This window comes from Phocoena sinus, chromosome 5 (assembly GCF_008692025.1).
Source record: "Phocoena sinus isolate mPhoSin1 chromosome 5, mPhoSin1.pri, whole genome shotgun sequence".
Taxonomy (NCBI): domain Eukaryota; kingdom Metazoa; phylum Chordata; class Mammalia; order Artiodactyla; family Phocoenidae; genus Phocoena; species Phocoena sinus.
The window spans coordinates 43545003-43561367 of NC_045767.1; the positions used below are offsets into that span (position 1 = coordinate 43545003).

Genomic DNA, 16365 nt, shown 5'->3' on the forward strand with positions numbered 1-16365 from the left:
CATTCTACTGAGGACACATTTCTTGTTCTTTAATTCCAACTTATTTTCTTCCGTAAGAGCCATAATTGTAAGAGCCATAATTCTAAAATACTGGAAAATAAAGAAAAAAGCCCTGAAATCCCATCATGATGACACAAACACTTTGATTGTTTCAGCAGGTGTGTGAGTCTCGGCTTCTGGTCAAGTGGTCTAAGTGATAGGAGGGTCTGGTCTCCTATATCCGGCCTTGTATGTATCTTCTGATGGATAATCATTTCATACAGTCATGGTAGTTTTCACTTGTCCATGGGCCATGAATATGATATCCAAATCAAGTTGGAAGTTTTAGAGGTACAAATGTAGTCTCTTGGCCCATAGGGTATTTATTTCTCCTTGCGAGCAGGACCTTGACCTGTATGTCTGTCATAGTCTATCTCCCCTAAGAGCCATTCTGTGGATTTGAGGCAAACATCAACTGCCTTGCCCTTAGACCTGATCTCAGGTTGCTAATGGAACATACCATTCACAAGCACATTTCTTCATGTATACACCTCAACGCAGAAGGAATATCTAAAAAGTGGTCCATTTATATCCTATGGAGCAAAGAGCAAAGCACAGGAAGAACCCAGATGCTGGACCTCAGCTGCCCAGCATTCAGTGCTGGCAATCTCACACACTAGCTGTGTGACCTTGGACATGTAACTTATCTACTCTCTGGACCCCACTTTCCACCTCTGTAAAATAGGGATACTACTAGAACCCAACTCTTGGTATTGTTTTGAGGATTAAATGATCTCATACATGCTACAGTGTTTCAGATAGCACCTTGCACGTGGTAAGCCCTCTCTCTGTAAGTGTTAGCTAGTGTTAAAGGCTGAAGGGTCAGAGTGAAAAGGAGAAACCAGGGCTTCCCTGGTGGCGCAGTGGTTGAGAGTCCGCCTGCCGATGCAGGGGACACGGGTTTGTGCCCCGGTCCGGGAAGATCCCACATGCTGTGGAGCAGCTAGGCCCATGAGTCATGGTCGCTGGGCCTGCGTGTCCGGAGCCTGTGCTCCGCAACGGGAGAGGCCACAACAGTGAGAGGCCCGCGTACCGCAAAAAAAAAAAAAAAAAAGGAGAAACCAGTTGGGAATATGGTGGAGAATCCAAATTATCAACACAAACACGTGCTTAACTCTTGTTTGCATTTCTATTTACTTTATACTCAGCAGACTTGTGATAAGAGAACAAAGCCCAAACACAAATCTCTAAGAACATGTCAACATCAAAGTGGAGATAACACAGAACTTTTGACTGCTTGGTCTCCACTAGACACGACCATAATGTCTTTATTTTCTGGGTCTGGTTCTCTGTCCCAGGTGACCCAAGTTCTGATCCCTTGACACTCTACCTGTTGCCCAGCCAGCATCTACAGGAGACTTCTTCCTGCCAGGTGCCCACTGGGCTCTGAATACACAGGGATGTCAGTCACAGCCTACTCTCAAGGATCCCAGTAGGGATGACAGGCAGGTTATCAGACAATGGAAGTACAGGATGATTAAGATCTGTGGTGGATGCTATTAGGAGCTCATAGAAAGGGCACTTGGCTCCAGCCTTGGAGTCAGGTTATGTAAAATTGGCTTAGGCAATGGTTTCTTATCTCCCAAGTGGAAAAAAATAAATAGATACACTGGACTTCATCAAAATTAAACATTTCTGAGCTTCAAAGAAACCATCAAGAAAGTGAAAAGACAACACACAGAATGGGAGAAATTATTTGGAAATCATATATCTTGATTAATATCATGACTGATATCAAGAATGTATAAAAATCTGAGGTATCTGCAAGATAATCCAGACTAGGATGTCTTTTAAGGAATTAAAAACATTGATTAGCAGTTTAGAAGAGAGATCAGGGCTAGAACCAGTATATTTTGTAATTATGGTATGGTAAAACTAATGAGACTTGATATTGCCTAGTTCAAGCTAGAAGAGGGCCATAGAGCCTTCTTGGAGGATACAACAAATTCAAGGGTGAGCAGGAATTCCTGGCTGGACACGTGCACATATCATGATAGGCATTCAAGTTGAAATTAAATGTCATTGTTACTCTAAGCTTATATAAAGATATTATAGATAATAGTTCTTTAAAATTTAATTCTGCACACTCAATCCTTTTAAATATATGTAATAGCTTTTAATATGCTAGTATAATTTACTTTTAAATATTTTTAGATTTTAATAAAAATTAAATTACAAGCTTTTTGACCAAGTCCATAAATATCATAATAAAACTGTCAATATTACAATGAAAGACACCAATGAAATTGTATTTTTGGAACTTAATAGCCTCTATGCCAAGCAAGTATAGAAAGGGATGGGAAGAAACAAAAAGAATAAAATACTAATCTCCACATACACATATTTGCCACATGGAATTTAACCTACTTATCTTTTTCTTCCTAAACGGCTAGTGTTTCTGCTTGGTCTTGTGTTTTAGTATCATCATCTTTACAGTTCTCTAAAACCCAAGGCTTGCCTACACACAGAGTCAAGCTTCTCTTCTCTCTTATTGGTTGACCCCTTGGCTTGTTTTCATACTGTCAAACGTATCAGTCTCCCTCATGGGCTATCGGAGGTGGGGGATTCTGAGGCAGGCAGGAGCAGAATGGCATTCTCAGCAGTGAACGAGAAAGCTTTAGCCCTGTTATATGAGAAGACTAAACTTGGAAGATCCTTAGAAAGTCTTCCTGATCCAGCACTGGAACCTGATCTTTAGTCTATGCTAATTTTTTTCAGTTGTTTCTCCTTACACTAAGTAATACCCATCTGCTTCTTTCCTCATCTTCAAAAGCACCATTTAAAATTCTGGAATTTACCAAGACAAATAATAACTCTTGGCACTGCACTGTGAAATGTATTCATTAGCATGCCTTCAACTTCTACGTAATTGAGTACTGGTACATAACTACTTAACCTTATACTGCAAAATGAGAAGATGGAGGAAAAGCGTAGAATTTTACATAAATTGGAAGTGTATGTATTCTCTTGCTAGTATGATAGATTATACCCAACTGATGTCCTCATTTTTATTCTGGCCATTGACGGACATCTAGCTGCATTTAGGTGAAATTTTATGGCACCTTATCTTAGCTGTTCCAAGTATTTCTAGCTTTCATCACAGAGGTATCTCTGGATAAATGCCTGAGGAGACCCAGTCAGCCATTCTGAGATTTACACAAAACTGAAAGGCCGGGGCCTGGGGCAGCCCTTGCCCACTTGGACTTATTTATAATCATTAATACTTTTCTTCATAGACTGTTTGGAAATGATGCTCTGTGAGCTGGATAATCTATTGATCTATAGGATGAAATAACACTTTTCATTTTCAGGTTTATTGACTACAAAATTTTATATTGGTTTAGTCTTGAGAGTGACAGAGCTGAGTAAGAAAACATTCAGCCACGTTAACATTCAAATATATTTGAAATGTGTAAACATTTCATTCCTTAGAAATGGTGAGATGCATCAATGGTCAAAAGATAAGACTTTTGAAGGTTAATGCTTGTTTTAAAACATCCTTAGTTTCTTGATTTAAATGGTGTCTCTATCATTTTTTTCTACTCGTATAGCCAGGTAGAGAGGTACAAAGGACTCAAGAAGAAGATGACTCCCAAGGTTTTTCAAGAGTAAAATTCCATGATTCTGCGCGAAAAATCAAGTCTAAACCCCCGGTGAGAAATCCTGTCTTTTTAAATCATGTTTGTTTTAAATCATGCATTCTTTAAATCATGTATTTTGTTGATTTGTTTGTTTTTCAAAAATATTCAATGAGAAATGACTATACACACAAGCTGACTCCTATTGCATGGAGTATGCGAGAAAAAGTATGAGAAATGATTCCTACTTTTGAAATCCTAGAATCATGTGGAGAGATTAGAATACTGCCTACTTTGGGGAAGGGAAATGCATGGAAGGGCAGGAAATGTTCATGATAAGACTATTTGTTCGGCCATGAAGTTGCACCAGCTTTTACTATGGGGAAAAAAGGGGATACTAACTCAAGAAGAATTAAAACAAACTCCCCAAAATGATCTTTTTTTATAAAAAATAGTTTAACAAACACTGTATTGATCAAAATTAAAAGTATCTCAGCATTGGCCTATAAAACAATTGAATCCACTTTTTTGCATTTTAATCATCTTTTCTAAAGCATTTACTGATATAAATAATGTATTTATGTGCTTGTAGAAAGGTAAATAATTGCTGATTTATAATAAAAAGTAACTCATTAAAGTTACTTAACTAAGGAGGCCTGTTGCATCTGTTAAAGTTCACCACCTTCAACAAAGGTAATATGCTTAAGAGGCCTAGAATGTGCCTGATGCTCTTAGCATCCAGCCAGCTGTCAGTGAACCGTGCAGAGCTTATCTCAGTTTAGATAATCCCAAATTCTATTGCTTGCTGCTTCTCTGTAGGTTCCGCCTGGCTTCCCTTCTGCTGAGGAAGCTTATAACTTTTTTACTTTCAACTTTGATCCCGAACCAGAGGAATCAGAGGAAAAACCAAAGGCAAAAAGTAGACATGGAACTAACCAAGAGGAGGAGGAAGAAGAGGAAGAAGAGCCACCTGTGCAAGAAGGAGTAAACAAAATGGTATTTAGTATTAGGATGGTAATGAGGAAAGGAATGATGATGATGATGGTGGTGATGCTATTGGTGATGATGGTGATGATGGTATTGGTGATGATGGTGATGATGGGGATGATGATCGTGATGATGGTGATGGTGACGATGATGGTGACAATGATTGTGATGATATCCCAGCCAGGAAAAAAGTGGCTGGGAACAAACTCACCACCACCACACAGAACAACTCATCCATGTCCTAAATGAAAGCAGTAAGAATACCAGATTCACATTGCTTTCTTAGCCCTTGATTTTACCCCATAATCTTGGGACTAAGTACCTTAATTAAATCTGTCCATCTTTCTCTTGTGGGAAAAAAAAAAGTGTAGCAACATCGTTTACAGATTTTTCTTGCTAGACTCCACACAAGGATTAGTATTCATTTCATATACAAAATGTTTACCTCTCCAAGGCAAATGAAACCTCTCTCTCTCTCTCCCCCCACAACCTTACAGGTGAGCAGGTTTTTGTGCCCCATACCACAACCAAGTTACAACTCAGATTCTGTAATTGTGGGTGGGATGTGTGAAATCAAAGAAAACATGCTATTAAAAATGGGCAGGGGCTTCCCTGGTGGCACAGTGGTTGAGAGTCCGCCTGCCGATGCAGGGGACACGGGTTCGTGCCCCGGTCTGGGAGGATCCCACATGCCGCGGAGCTGCTGGGCCCGTGAGCCATGGCCGCTGAGCCTGCGCGTCCGGAGCCTGTGCTCCGCAACAGGGGAGGCCACAGCAGTGAGAGGCCCGCGTACCACAAAAAAAAAAAAAAAGGGCAGAGAACTTGAACAGCCATGTCTCCAAGGAAGATATACAAAGGGCCAATAAGTACAAGAAAAGATGCTTAACAGCACTAATCATTAGGGAAACGCAAATCAAAAGCACAATAAGATACCACTTTACACAGATTAAAGTGACTATTATAAGATAGATAGATAGATAGGTAGATAAAGGAAGGAAGGGAGGGAAGGAGGGAGGCAGTAAGGAAGGAAAAGTGCTGGCAAGTATGTGGAGAAACTTGTGCATTGCTGATGGTGATGCAACGTGGTACAGCTGCTGTGGAAAAAGCCTATTTCTGAGGTTCCTCAGAAATTGAAACATAGAACTAACTACCATACAATCCAGCAATACCCAAAAGAACTGAAAGCGGACACTCAAACAGATATTTGTACACTCGTGTTGATAGAAGCATTATTTATAATAGCCAGAAAGGAAGGAAATTCTGACATATGCTAAACATGGATGAACCTTGAAGACATTATGCTAAGTGAAATAAGCCGGTTACAAAAGGACAAATATTGTGTGATCCCACTTTCATGAGGTACCTAGAGTTGTCAAGTTCATGGAGAAAGACAGTACATTGGTGGTTGCCAGGGACTGGAGGAGGGGGAAACGGGGAGATATTGTTTAATGGGGACAGAGTTTCAGTTGGGGAAGATGAAAAAGTTCTGGAGATGGATGGTAACGTTGGTTGTACGACAATGTAAATATATTTAATGCCACAGAACTGTACATTTAAATGTGGTTAATATGATAAATTTTATGTTACTTATATTTTACCACATTAAAAAACAAAAAGGAAAACACACCGGAATGTTTCAGAATTTGCACATTTGGCCTATGTCTGTGCTTAGCTTTTAGTCATCTCCCTTGAAAAATTACTCCCAGAAATGGAATTTCTTACCTAGGTCTATGAAAGCTTGGGAATACTTCAGCATGCTCTATAATAATTGTTTTACAAATCTATATTCAGCTAGTTCTGGCTCAGGATGTGTCATGAGGTTGCAGACAAGGTGGCCAAGGCTGCACTCTTCTGAAGGCTTGACAGAGTTGGGAGGGTTTGCTTCCAAGGTGGCTCACCCATCTGCCCAGCAAGTGCTGGTTGTTGGCGGGAGGCGTCAGTTCAGACCTTCCTGTAAAGCTGCCTGAGTGTCCTCATGACATGACAGCTGGTTTCCCAAAGCAAGTGATCCGAGAGGAAGCAAGGAGGAAGCCAGGATGCCTTTTATGACCTAGTATCAGACTCTACATAACCGAACTCATATTCTACTCATAGAAGCAAGTCACTAAGTACGGTCCACATAGAAAGGGAGGAGTATCAGACTCCACTTTTTTTTTTTGCGGTACGCAGGCCTCTCACTGTTGTGGCCTCTCCCGTTGCGGAGCACAGGCTCTGGACACGCAGGCTCAGCGGCCATGGCTCACGGGCCCAGCTGCTCCGCGGCATGTGGGATCTTCCCGGACCGGGGCACGAACCCGTGTCCCCTGCATCGGCAGGCGGACTCTCAACCACTGCGCCACCAGGGAAGCCCCAGACTCCATTTTTGGAAGGCAGGACTGTGAACAAATCTGTGGGCTTCTTAAATCAGGACACCTCTCTCCAAAAGCCACTTCTCCTTCCTTTTGCATTTTTTTCTCCATGGAATTTCTGTTTCTAAAACTACCCTTTTGAATCATGCATACTTTGAAGCTCCTCCCCTGTAGCCTGCAGTCCAGGCTCTGGTCTGCCCAAACACTTTTTTAGCATTTTCATACTCAGAGTGGGTTTAGTCTTTCTGGTGGAGGTTTTGGACCATCTGCAGGCCCCATCACTTGCTTCTCTCTCCTTTCTTCTCTGCAGTTTTCTCAGCCTGTATTTGCCCAAAGCAGAGATGGGGCACGAGCAAGAAAGACCACATACTATTATTACCGGATATTTCTCTTTTCACTTTGTTGAAGTTTTTGGCATTCTCTGTCTTCAATTTATGCTGAGAGCTTGGTTACCGTGTCGATTTACTTTACCCTTATTTTCGTTTTGCATATTTGTGGAGGAAATATTAGGAGGCAGGAAGCTAGGCTACTGCCATTGTCTTCAGCTACCTGGCAGCGTCCACAGGATTTTTTTGCAGATTCAGTTCCCTGACCAGGGATCGAATCAAACCCATGCCACCTGCAGTGGAAGCGCAGAGTCCTACCCACTGGACCACTAGGGAATTCCCTCTCCACAGGATTTTAAAAGGTGTTCCTCATAAATGGATGTCAGGTTTAAACTTTAAAAACAAGAACAAGAAGGAAAAAGAAAAGAAGGAGGGGAAAAAAGAGGGAAAAGGAGAAGAAGGAGGAGGAGGAAAAAGAAAAGGAAAAAAAGTTTGGAAAATATTCAAACTAAATTAACATGCTTCAGCTGACAATTTGTAATTACAGGTCCTGTGCTTAGAATTTTTACATGCATTATTTAATTTTCTTCTCACAAAACCCTAAGAGGTAAAATCTATTAATACCCCAGTCTTACAACTGAGAAAACTGAGGATCAGAAGGGGAGGTAAGTTCCCCACAGTCACCCAGGCAGCATGGGGTGAAGCTGGGATTCAAGCCCAGGCAGTCTAAGCAGAGTGTGTGGACCCATGCTTGGTGCATTGGCCCTGGGGTCAGTGCTAGATGGAAGGTTAAAAAGCTGCATAACTCATGAACCCAAGTTCTTTGAGTAACTGTGGAAGTACAGGCACCCTCAAAGAAGGCCACAGTCATTGAGATTTCACTTGCTTTGCTTTGCACATCTCTTCTGACCTCAGTGCATTCTGATTTTTCCAAGTATGTGGAATAGTGAAAAAACCAAAGCTTATAAAATAGGAAAGGCCATATAGTTTTATGCTTTTGTTTAGGAAAAGATAAAAGGAAAAGGTAACTTTATTGTAGGATAAGTTGTTTGTTGCATTTAATATCACTGATTATTTTTGCCTGATTGTTTCTTGCTGTTTTTTTTTTTGTTTTTTTTTTTTTTGCGGTCCGCGGGCCTCTCACTGTTGTGGCCTCTCCCATTGCGGAGCACACACTCCAGGCGCGCAGGCTCAGCGTCCATGGCTCACGGGCCCAGCCGCTCCGTGGCATGTGGGATCTTCCCGGACCAGGGCATGAACCCATGTCCCCTGCATCGGCAGGTGGACTATCAACCACTGTGCCACCAAGGAAGCCCTCTTGCTGTTTTTTAATGAAATGCAGGACGAGGAAGAGCTGCTCGATGGCGGGGATGCTGAGCATCTCCTACTGGGCTTAGATCATGCGGCTGAAGATTTTGTGGCCGTCAGACCTGCGGATTATGAAAGTGTCCACATTCGTCTGCAGATGGAAAAAGAACTCCTGTTCATACCCAGCACATTGACAGGTACTTGCTCTCTTTATCCTCCTGCTCAACTTAGGCATCTTCGTTTTCCTTCAAATGAAATGTGGCCTGTGTATAAGGATGCCTATTTCCACAACTGATCCCAATTTCTAATCTAATTTCATAATCAAGAAATATGTTCAGACAAAAAAATATAGAACATGGGAAAATATCCATTCAACAACACTTATGCATAGACTAGCAGAAGAAATACCAGGATGCTATGGGAACCCGTCCACCAAATCCATGACCAGTTCTGGGGCTGAGAGTGTGGGAGACTGAGATTCAGGCTGTGAAAAGGAAAAACTCAGTTTCATCCTCTACTTACACTCAACACTTCTAGAACACTTCTGTGACCAGATGTGTGGGTTTCTTCCCACAGCAACCAATTCTCCAACACCAGCTAGGTGTCCTACAACTGAATTCTGACAGCGTCTACCTGGGGTTAGCACAGAACCCACAGATTTAGGGCTCAGTCCCACAAGACTTCCCCCTACCTCCCATGCCAACCCTAGGTATTGGGTCACCAGGTTACCCACAGCTCTATTTGACTCTACTACAATGAGATGGTTCCATGACACCATCTTCAGGTTGAATAATTTGCTACAAGAGCACGTAGAACTCAAGGAAACACTTACTTATATTTACTGGTCTATTATACACTAAAGAAAATGATAGAGGATGCAGATGAAGAGATGCATAGGGCGAGGTACGAGGGAAAGCTTCCATGCCCTCTCCAGGCACACAACCTCCCAGCACCTCCACGCGTTCACCAACCAGGAAGCTCTCTAAACCCCTTCAGTGAGGATTGTTCCGGAGGCTTCAATTATGTAGGCATGATTGATTACATCATGGCCACTGGTGATGGATTCTCTCTCTAGACCCTCTCCTGTCCCGGAGGTAGGGATAGAGGGAGGCAGATGCTGAAAGCCCCAGCCCTCTCCTCACATGCTTGGTTCCCCTGGCCACCAGCACCCATCCTGACAGGAGCCCCAGCCACCTGTCATCTCATTAGCATACAGGAGACAATTACCACTCCAGAGATTCCAGGGGTTTGAAGAGCTGTGTGCCAGGAAGCTGGCTGGCCGAGCTTCCTCCTCCATGGGGAAATGGCCAGGCTACTGAAGCCGGGACCATCTGACTGGTTCCCAGGTACATCTCCTTTCTCCCTCTCTTTCCTGGGTCTCCCTTTGCTCTTTTTTCCCCCTGGAATTTCCCTTCCTCCTGAGAGTTCCTGAGGGATCCCCCCAGTTCCAGTGAGTCCTGCAGGAGCGCACCCCTCAGGCTGCAAAGGAGGCCTGAGCTTATCTTACTTGGAAGTTGGATTTCTTTTCATTTTTCCCGTTCTATTTAAGTTCCAATTAAATACTGAGCCAAAAGCAAATTATTGTTTCTTTTTGAGAGGTCATTTTGAATCAACTACGTTCAAAGTATCATAATTTGCTGGACATTCCAAGTTTCTTTTTCTAGTAGGTAGCTGGCAAAAGTACCCAAGGATTTTAACTTTACAATAATAATAATAGTAATAACAATAGTGAATGCATTCTGTGCGTTGATTCCACCTGGTACTTTTCCAAATGCTTGATGTGTATCAACAAACGTGCCTCACCCACCCACCAGGGCTGGAGAAGTGACTTTTTGTCGTGCCCATTTTATAGATGAAGAAGTAGAAGCTCAGAGGAGTTAGGGATCTGGCCCAAGACCATGAAGCTAGTAAAGCAAGGCAGGTTTCCGATCTAGGTGACCTGCTCCGGAGGCCACCCACGTGCACATGCATCCTGATACTTCTTCGGGGAGAGAGGCATTGCAGCGAACTCAGCCAAGGAGGAGCTTTGTCACTTGGGTTTTTGCCCAGAGGATTCACTGTTAGGCCTCTCCCTGGAGCCCACCTGAGTTGGGGATGGAGGTTAGACCCCAGGGGCTGTCTCAGACCGGGCCAGAAACTGGGAGTCGGTAGAGGCAGTGGAAGAGGCTTAGGGAGTCCTGGTTGCACTGCGCTTGCTCTGAGCAGGGAATCAGGGCCTCCATTCCGTGGAGGCGACCCCACGACCAAGCACAGAGACCCCGCTCTTCCTTCCTGAGGTATGACCTTGAGCATGTTCCTCTATTCTCAGGTGCCTCACCTGAAGACAGGGGACAATGAAACTATCCTGCAAGGTGACTCTGGGCATTTATTTTTATTTTGAGCATTGAGGAAATAATATGAGTGAAGTGCCTATGTTGCGACTAGCACTTAGCAGGGGATCAAAAATAAGAACTTCTATTACTGTTGCTGTTTTCTTGTTACTGTTTAGAGAATGGTCTCCAAAGCAGAGTGAGTTCATCCCAGGGGTATAGGAAGAAAACATCAAGACTTCTACTTACATTTAATTTTAATCTCATCCTTTCCTAATTTAATTTTGTTTGTGCCATAGTGCATACCTAATAAATAAACATACATATAATGAGCAAGTACCCAAGGATGTTGCGATGACAAGTTTTGAAGACCATTGGACTAGCGGTGGACTGATGTTTAGACTTGTGGATAGATGAGGTGGGGGATAGAAAAAAAGGTAAAACGATAGTTTGCGCCACATTTTCTAAGGACCCAGAGATAGGTTTTCCTAGGAACACTGGTATTAGTTGTTTTTTGTGGATGGGTTTGGGATGCAGAGTGTCCAAATGGCCACACGCTGGAAAATTAGCAGATTCAGGGATTTGGGGTGTTTTAGAGTGAGATAATTATAAAACAAAAACAGGTCTCCACCTTTCGTTGTTCATTGCCAGATTACATCCTGACCTTCATGTCAGCAGCTTCTCATGTCATGTGCCAGCTTCTCCTCTAGCCCACTCTGCTAAAGAAGCAGGCCCAGATGTCTTTTTGGAATTGTGGATCTGCTCAGTCACTCCCTGGCACAAGGTCTTCAGTGACCCCACCCCCTTGACCAGAACCCAAGCTCCTCTGAGACGTGCAGGGCTCTCCCGGCTCTCCCTCCTACCCTCTGCTGACATTATCTCCAGGCACTGCTCCTGCCCTCGGCACCACTGCATTCTGGGTGTTTCTGTTTCCCACTCAGCACAGGCTGTTCCCTTGGGCAGACACACTTGCTCGTCCCATCACCAGCTCTTTCCTTCTCAACCTTCAGGAGGCAGTGCAAATGGAAAAGCCTTTTCTCACCGCTCCATCTCAAGTCTATCCCCTTCCCGCCCTGCATTATTATCACAGGTGTTCTTTTCTTCACCGTGCTTACCATTCTCTGAAATCATCTTGTTCCATCCTTTGTTGCCTGTCGCTCCCACTGACCCCACAGAGCCTCCTGAGCACTGGGCACAGGGAAGCTGTCAGCAAAGATCTGATCTATGAACAGATCAAAGAGTGAGGGAGTAAATGAAGTCACGTTGACTCAAGTGAACTTTTTAATTTACAATGCACTTCCTCATACTTTACTTCATTTAATTCTCCCAAGACCCCAAAGAAATAGATATTCCAATCACTTTTGTATGGAAGGAAAGAGTTCAAAGAAGCATCTGGTCCAAATTCACTCCACTGATGAACCCAGGAGCAGCTCCTCTGATTTGGGTACCACAGTCCTCGCGGTGTGTGAGGCCACGCGGGCGAGTTAGGTGTAGAATATCCAACACGATACTGCGGGTAAACACATTCATCTTTCCCTTGGTCCTGCTTCCAGAAATCAGTTTGGAGCATTTGCAGTTTCCAAGAACTTAAATAAAATCTCCGGTGGTGGTTTTCATTCACCAAATTGCGGTTTGAAACGTTCAGGTTGGCACTAATGAGGCTTGTATTTATTTATGAACTGTCTAGTGCCTATGTATAAAAAGCTTCCTGAGAATGTGCAGCCCAGGTATCCGGAAGACGAAGGCCTTTACATCGGGGCAAGACTGGAGGTGCCAAGAACCAACCAGAACATCATGGAGAACAGGTTGCTGATGCAGGAGCCCGTAAGCTCTCAGCCCTGCTGCCTCATTGTAGCCCAGCAAGGATTCACGGATGCTCTTTATCCTATGGGCCATCACTGCAGCGTGGTACTCATTTCCTCCTGAGAGCATCTGCACAGTGGTTCATTTTTTTTTTTTTAATTTGTCCTCAATATGTTCAGTGGCCCTCAAACACCACACCCTCTCCTCTGCTCACATCCCATCTTCTCCAAGCTGGAGTCAGGCTCCTGTTAAATACGATATTGGCAACCTTTTCCCAATTCACAGAAATTTTTAATTGTCCAAAGATAGAATGTTCTCAATTGTTTTTCTCCTTAGTTGCCTTTCTTAAATTTTTGACGAATAGAAAACACATTTTTCCTAAACAATCCTTTAATTTTTTCCTTAAACGTTTTTTGAGGAGAGAAGGTTGAAAACTATATCTTAAATTAATTCTGGGGCCATTAGTGAAAACTCAATTTCTAATGGAAACAGAGACTTTAAAATATTTACCGGGCAAGGGGAAGGTGCATGAAATACGTATGTTGACAGAGAATTTCCCTGCAAACGCTGTTTATTTTGTAAACCATTTTCTGTCCCTCTGCTTGATCCCCAGGGGAGGAGATGGTTCGGAGATGATGGAAGAATCCTAGCGCTGCCAAACCCCATCAAGCCGTTTCCTTCAAGACCACTCATGCTGACACAGGAGCAAGACATTAAGGCAGAACTTGAAACACTGTATAAAAAGGTAAACCTCCCTCCCCATTTTTAATACATAAATTTGCTTGAAAGTGCTTTGCTTTTTGAATAGATTGGAATGATGATTTTGCAACATTCTCTTTTGACTTTTTTTTAATAATTCACTATCTTACACATGCAAAGCAAACAGCAGGCATATTATATAAGAGTGAGTCTCCTGCCCTCACCAAATCCCTTCTTAAACAAGGAATGAGTTTCCCAGGTAGGAATGGCTAGGTCAGTGTCTTTATTCACATAACCAGGTTAGCTACCCTGATTTTTTTTTCTTTTCTCTCTGTCATCTCACATATACTGCAGGATTATTTCTCCCTCGTTTTCTCTTTATTATATAACTGGAGATTTTCTATCCTCGCAAATCCTTTCTATGGTATGTTCCTCAGCTCTGGTACCACGCTGTCTGATTTGAGTCCTGGCCCTGTCACTCACTGGGCGAACTTGTCTCTCCCCCTCTCTGTGCTGCGATTTCTCCATCTGTAAAATGGGAGTAATAATAGCATCTGCATCCTAGGACTGTTGTGCAGATGGTTAAGACAATACATAAAAGTGCTTCAGGGGGCTTCCCTGGTGGTGCAGTGGTTGAGAGTCAGCCTGCCAATGCAGAGGACACAAGTTCGTGCCCCGGTCCGGGAAGATCCCACATGCCGCAGAGTGGCTGGGCCCGTGAGCCATGGCCGCTGAGCCTGTGCGTCCGGAGCCTGTGCTCCGCAGCGGGAGAGGCCACAACAAAGTGCTTCACACAGAGCTCAGTGAGGGCTGGCTGGTGCTGAATAGACAGTTGCCTGCTTTCAAATTTAATTATATTTCTCTTGCTTTCCTGAAATGTCCAGCAAGGATCACCTCCTTCAGAAACCCATGTAATTATTTCAACACTGCTAGCGTGAAAGAGAATAAGGGGATATAAGATCATTTTATATAGCTATAGAGAGGCATGCTGAACAGGGAAGACACAGGCCCAAGTCAGAGAATCTGAGCAGTTGGGTGTCCTACTGGGTTGTGCTTCGGGAAGCTCCCTTGACCACTCTGGAGCTGTTTCCTTAATTGAAAAATCTTCATCATCTCTACCTCATACTATTTTTGTGAGTATTGAGGTGATGTATCTGTTTGCACTTTTTTAAAATGAATTTCTATAAAATATTGCTATTACAGACAAATAGTAATGAGTGACTACTTTGTGCAGAAATGTGACCCTGGGAGTAGGTTTACAAAACAAGCATAAACTGAAGTCCTAGTCCATGCGGGATTTATCATCTATTTGCTTATATGACAAAGATACATGATATAATTAGTGATCCAGACAATATCGTCTTATGCATGCGTAATAATCCATCACCTTGTCTCTTCATCCATCCAACCATTTCAGCAAGAAACACTGATATAATGAAGCAAAAACTTATGGGTTAAAATTAGAAAATAGAAGAGTAATTACTGTGGAGAGTAGGATCTTGAGGGAGCCAATTAAGATTAGCCTTATATGTCTCCTTTTGAAGTTCTGAGCTAATTGGGAAATGCACAGGAATCAGAGAGGGATGCAGGTTTCAGCTGCAACTAAGGATAAAGCTGGACAGCAGAATGCTGCTTGGACACAAGACCAATTGGGCTTCCGGCTCCATCTCCCAAGAGTTCTGTCCCCCCATCTACAGAAGGGCCCCAATGAGTTCACCACGTGGACTGCCGTGGAGAACCCACGGGGCCAGTGAGCAGGCTCTCGGGAGAGAGCTGAGAAGGGACAGTTAGAGGCCACCGGTTACTCTGCCCAGCAAAGAATTTGGACCAATGGATTTGGGGCTCCAGCTGACTCTCTAATCAAGCAGTCTTCCTTCTCTTTTGGGAAGGAGCCAGTGGGGATGCGAGAGTGGGGAGAGCACAGAGAGTTTCCTCCCAATACTTTTGAGAGGGGAGACCTTCCTATCTTGTGGGCAGAAACAGGAAAGTAGAGGAAGATAATAGTTCCACTACGAGGGGCTGGTCATCCTGCATCACAGACCAAAAGTTAGAGAAGGGAGAAATCTAAAGGGGCTGAAGTCTTCCAAGGTCATTTCATAGAAAGTTAGGCTTCAAACATAGCAAAGCATAGAGACTCTGTCAGCGTGCCTAAGAAAGAAGCAAAGGTTATATTAGAGGTTATAAAGAGGTAGGAATAACCTCTTTGTTTCTCCTCCCTCTTTGTTTCCTACCTCTTTGTTATTCCTACCTCTTTGTTTCTCCATAACAGGTTGCCTATTAATTTCACTGTTGATTTGTATACCTCAGTCTTTTTTTTTTTAATGTGTTTATGGAACTTTCTAGGAATTCAAACAACAATGCGTTTCTTTCAGAGTTAATTTTTTACAGTTCTATTGATTTACTAACTTTCACCTTTTCTTACATTTATTCGGGTCTGTCTGATGCCAAAACCCATTTTTTCTCCCCTCTGTTCCATGTAATAGGCTTGCCTTTAAGAAGCAGTGTTAAATGCATATGGCCTATATTTTCAGTCTAATGTCTAAACATACCTTATATCTGGGAGTTTTGACACAATGCAGGAGCAGAGAAATAGATAAACAGGCAGTGATTGTTTTATTCATAGATCATTAATCTATCTTCGCTCTCCTTCCTCCACTACCCTGAGAGTAACAAAGGGCAAACACTGTTTTATTCCTCTTCTGACCCTCGCACTTGGCAGGAAGCCTGGCATGTAGGAATGCCTCAGTAAAAGTGTGAATTGAATATCATTTAAATGACTTAGTTGAGCCGAATGGATCTAGAAGAAATTCCTTGTTTTCTACTCCTCTCCTTAACTCGGCTGTCTCTCCTATAAAACAGTAGCCCTATTAGAGCCTGGCTTCATCCTGGCAACTAAATGATGGAAAACCAAGTCGGTGTGCTAGATCAGGAATTGGCAATTCCTTGAGCCATTAATGGAGCTTGATGA

The 16365-nt window shown here is 43.0% G+C and overlaps 1 protein-coding gene across 6 annotated transcripts in view; it reads left to right on the top strand.

Annotated features, from left to right (window-relative positions):
- Window positions 1-16365, top strand: part of CC2D2A (coiled-coil and C2 domain containing 2A) — a 138016-nt gene that overhangs the window by 35386 nt on the left and 86265 nt on the right. For all 6 annotated transcript variants that reach the window (XM_032632685.1, XM_032632689.1, XM_032632690.1 and 3 more), the window contains 5 exons: window positions 3591-3692; window positions 4437-4613; window positions 8621-8783; window positions 12583-12719; window positions 13312-13443. In XM_032632685.1, coding sequence (XP_032488576.1) covers window positions 3591-3692; window positions 4437-4613; window positions 8621-8783; window positions 12583-12719; window positions 13312-13443 — 711 coding nt within the window. The remainder of the gene's footprint in view (window positions 1-3590; window positions 3693-4436; window positions 4614-8620; window positions 8784-12582; window positions 12720-13311; window positions 13444-16365) is intronic.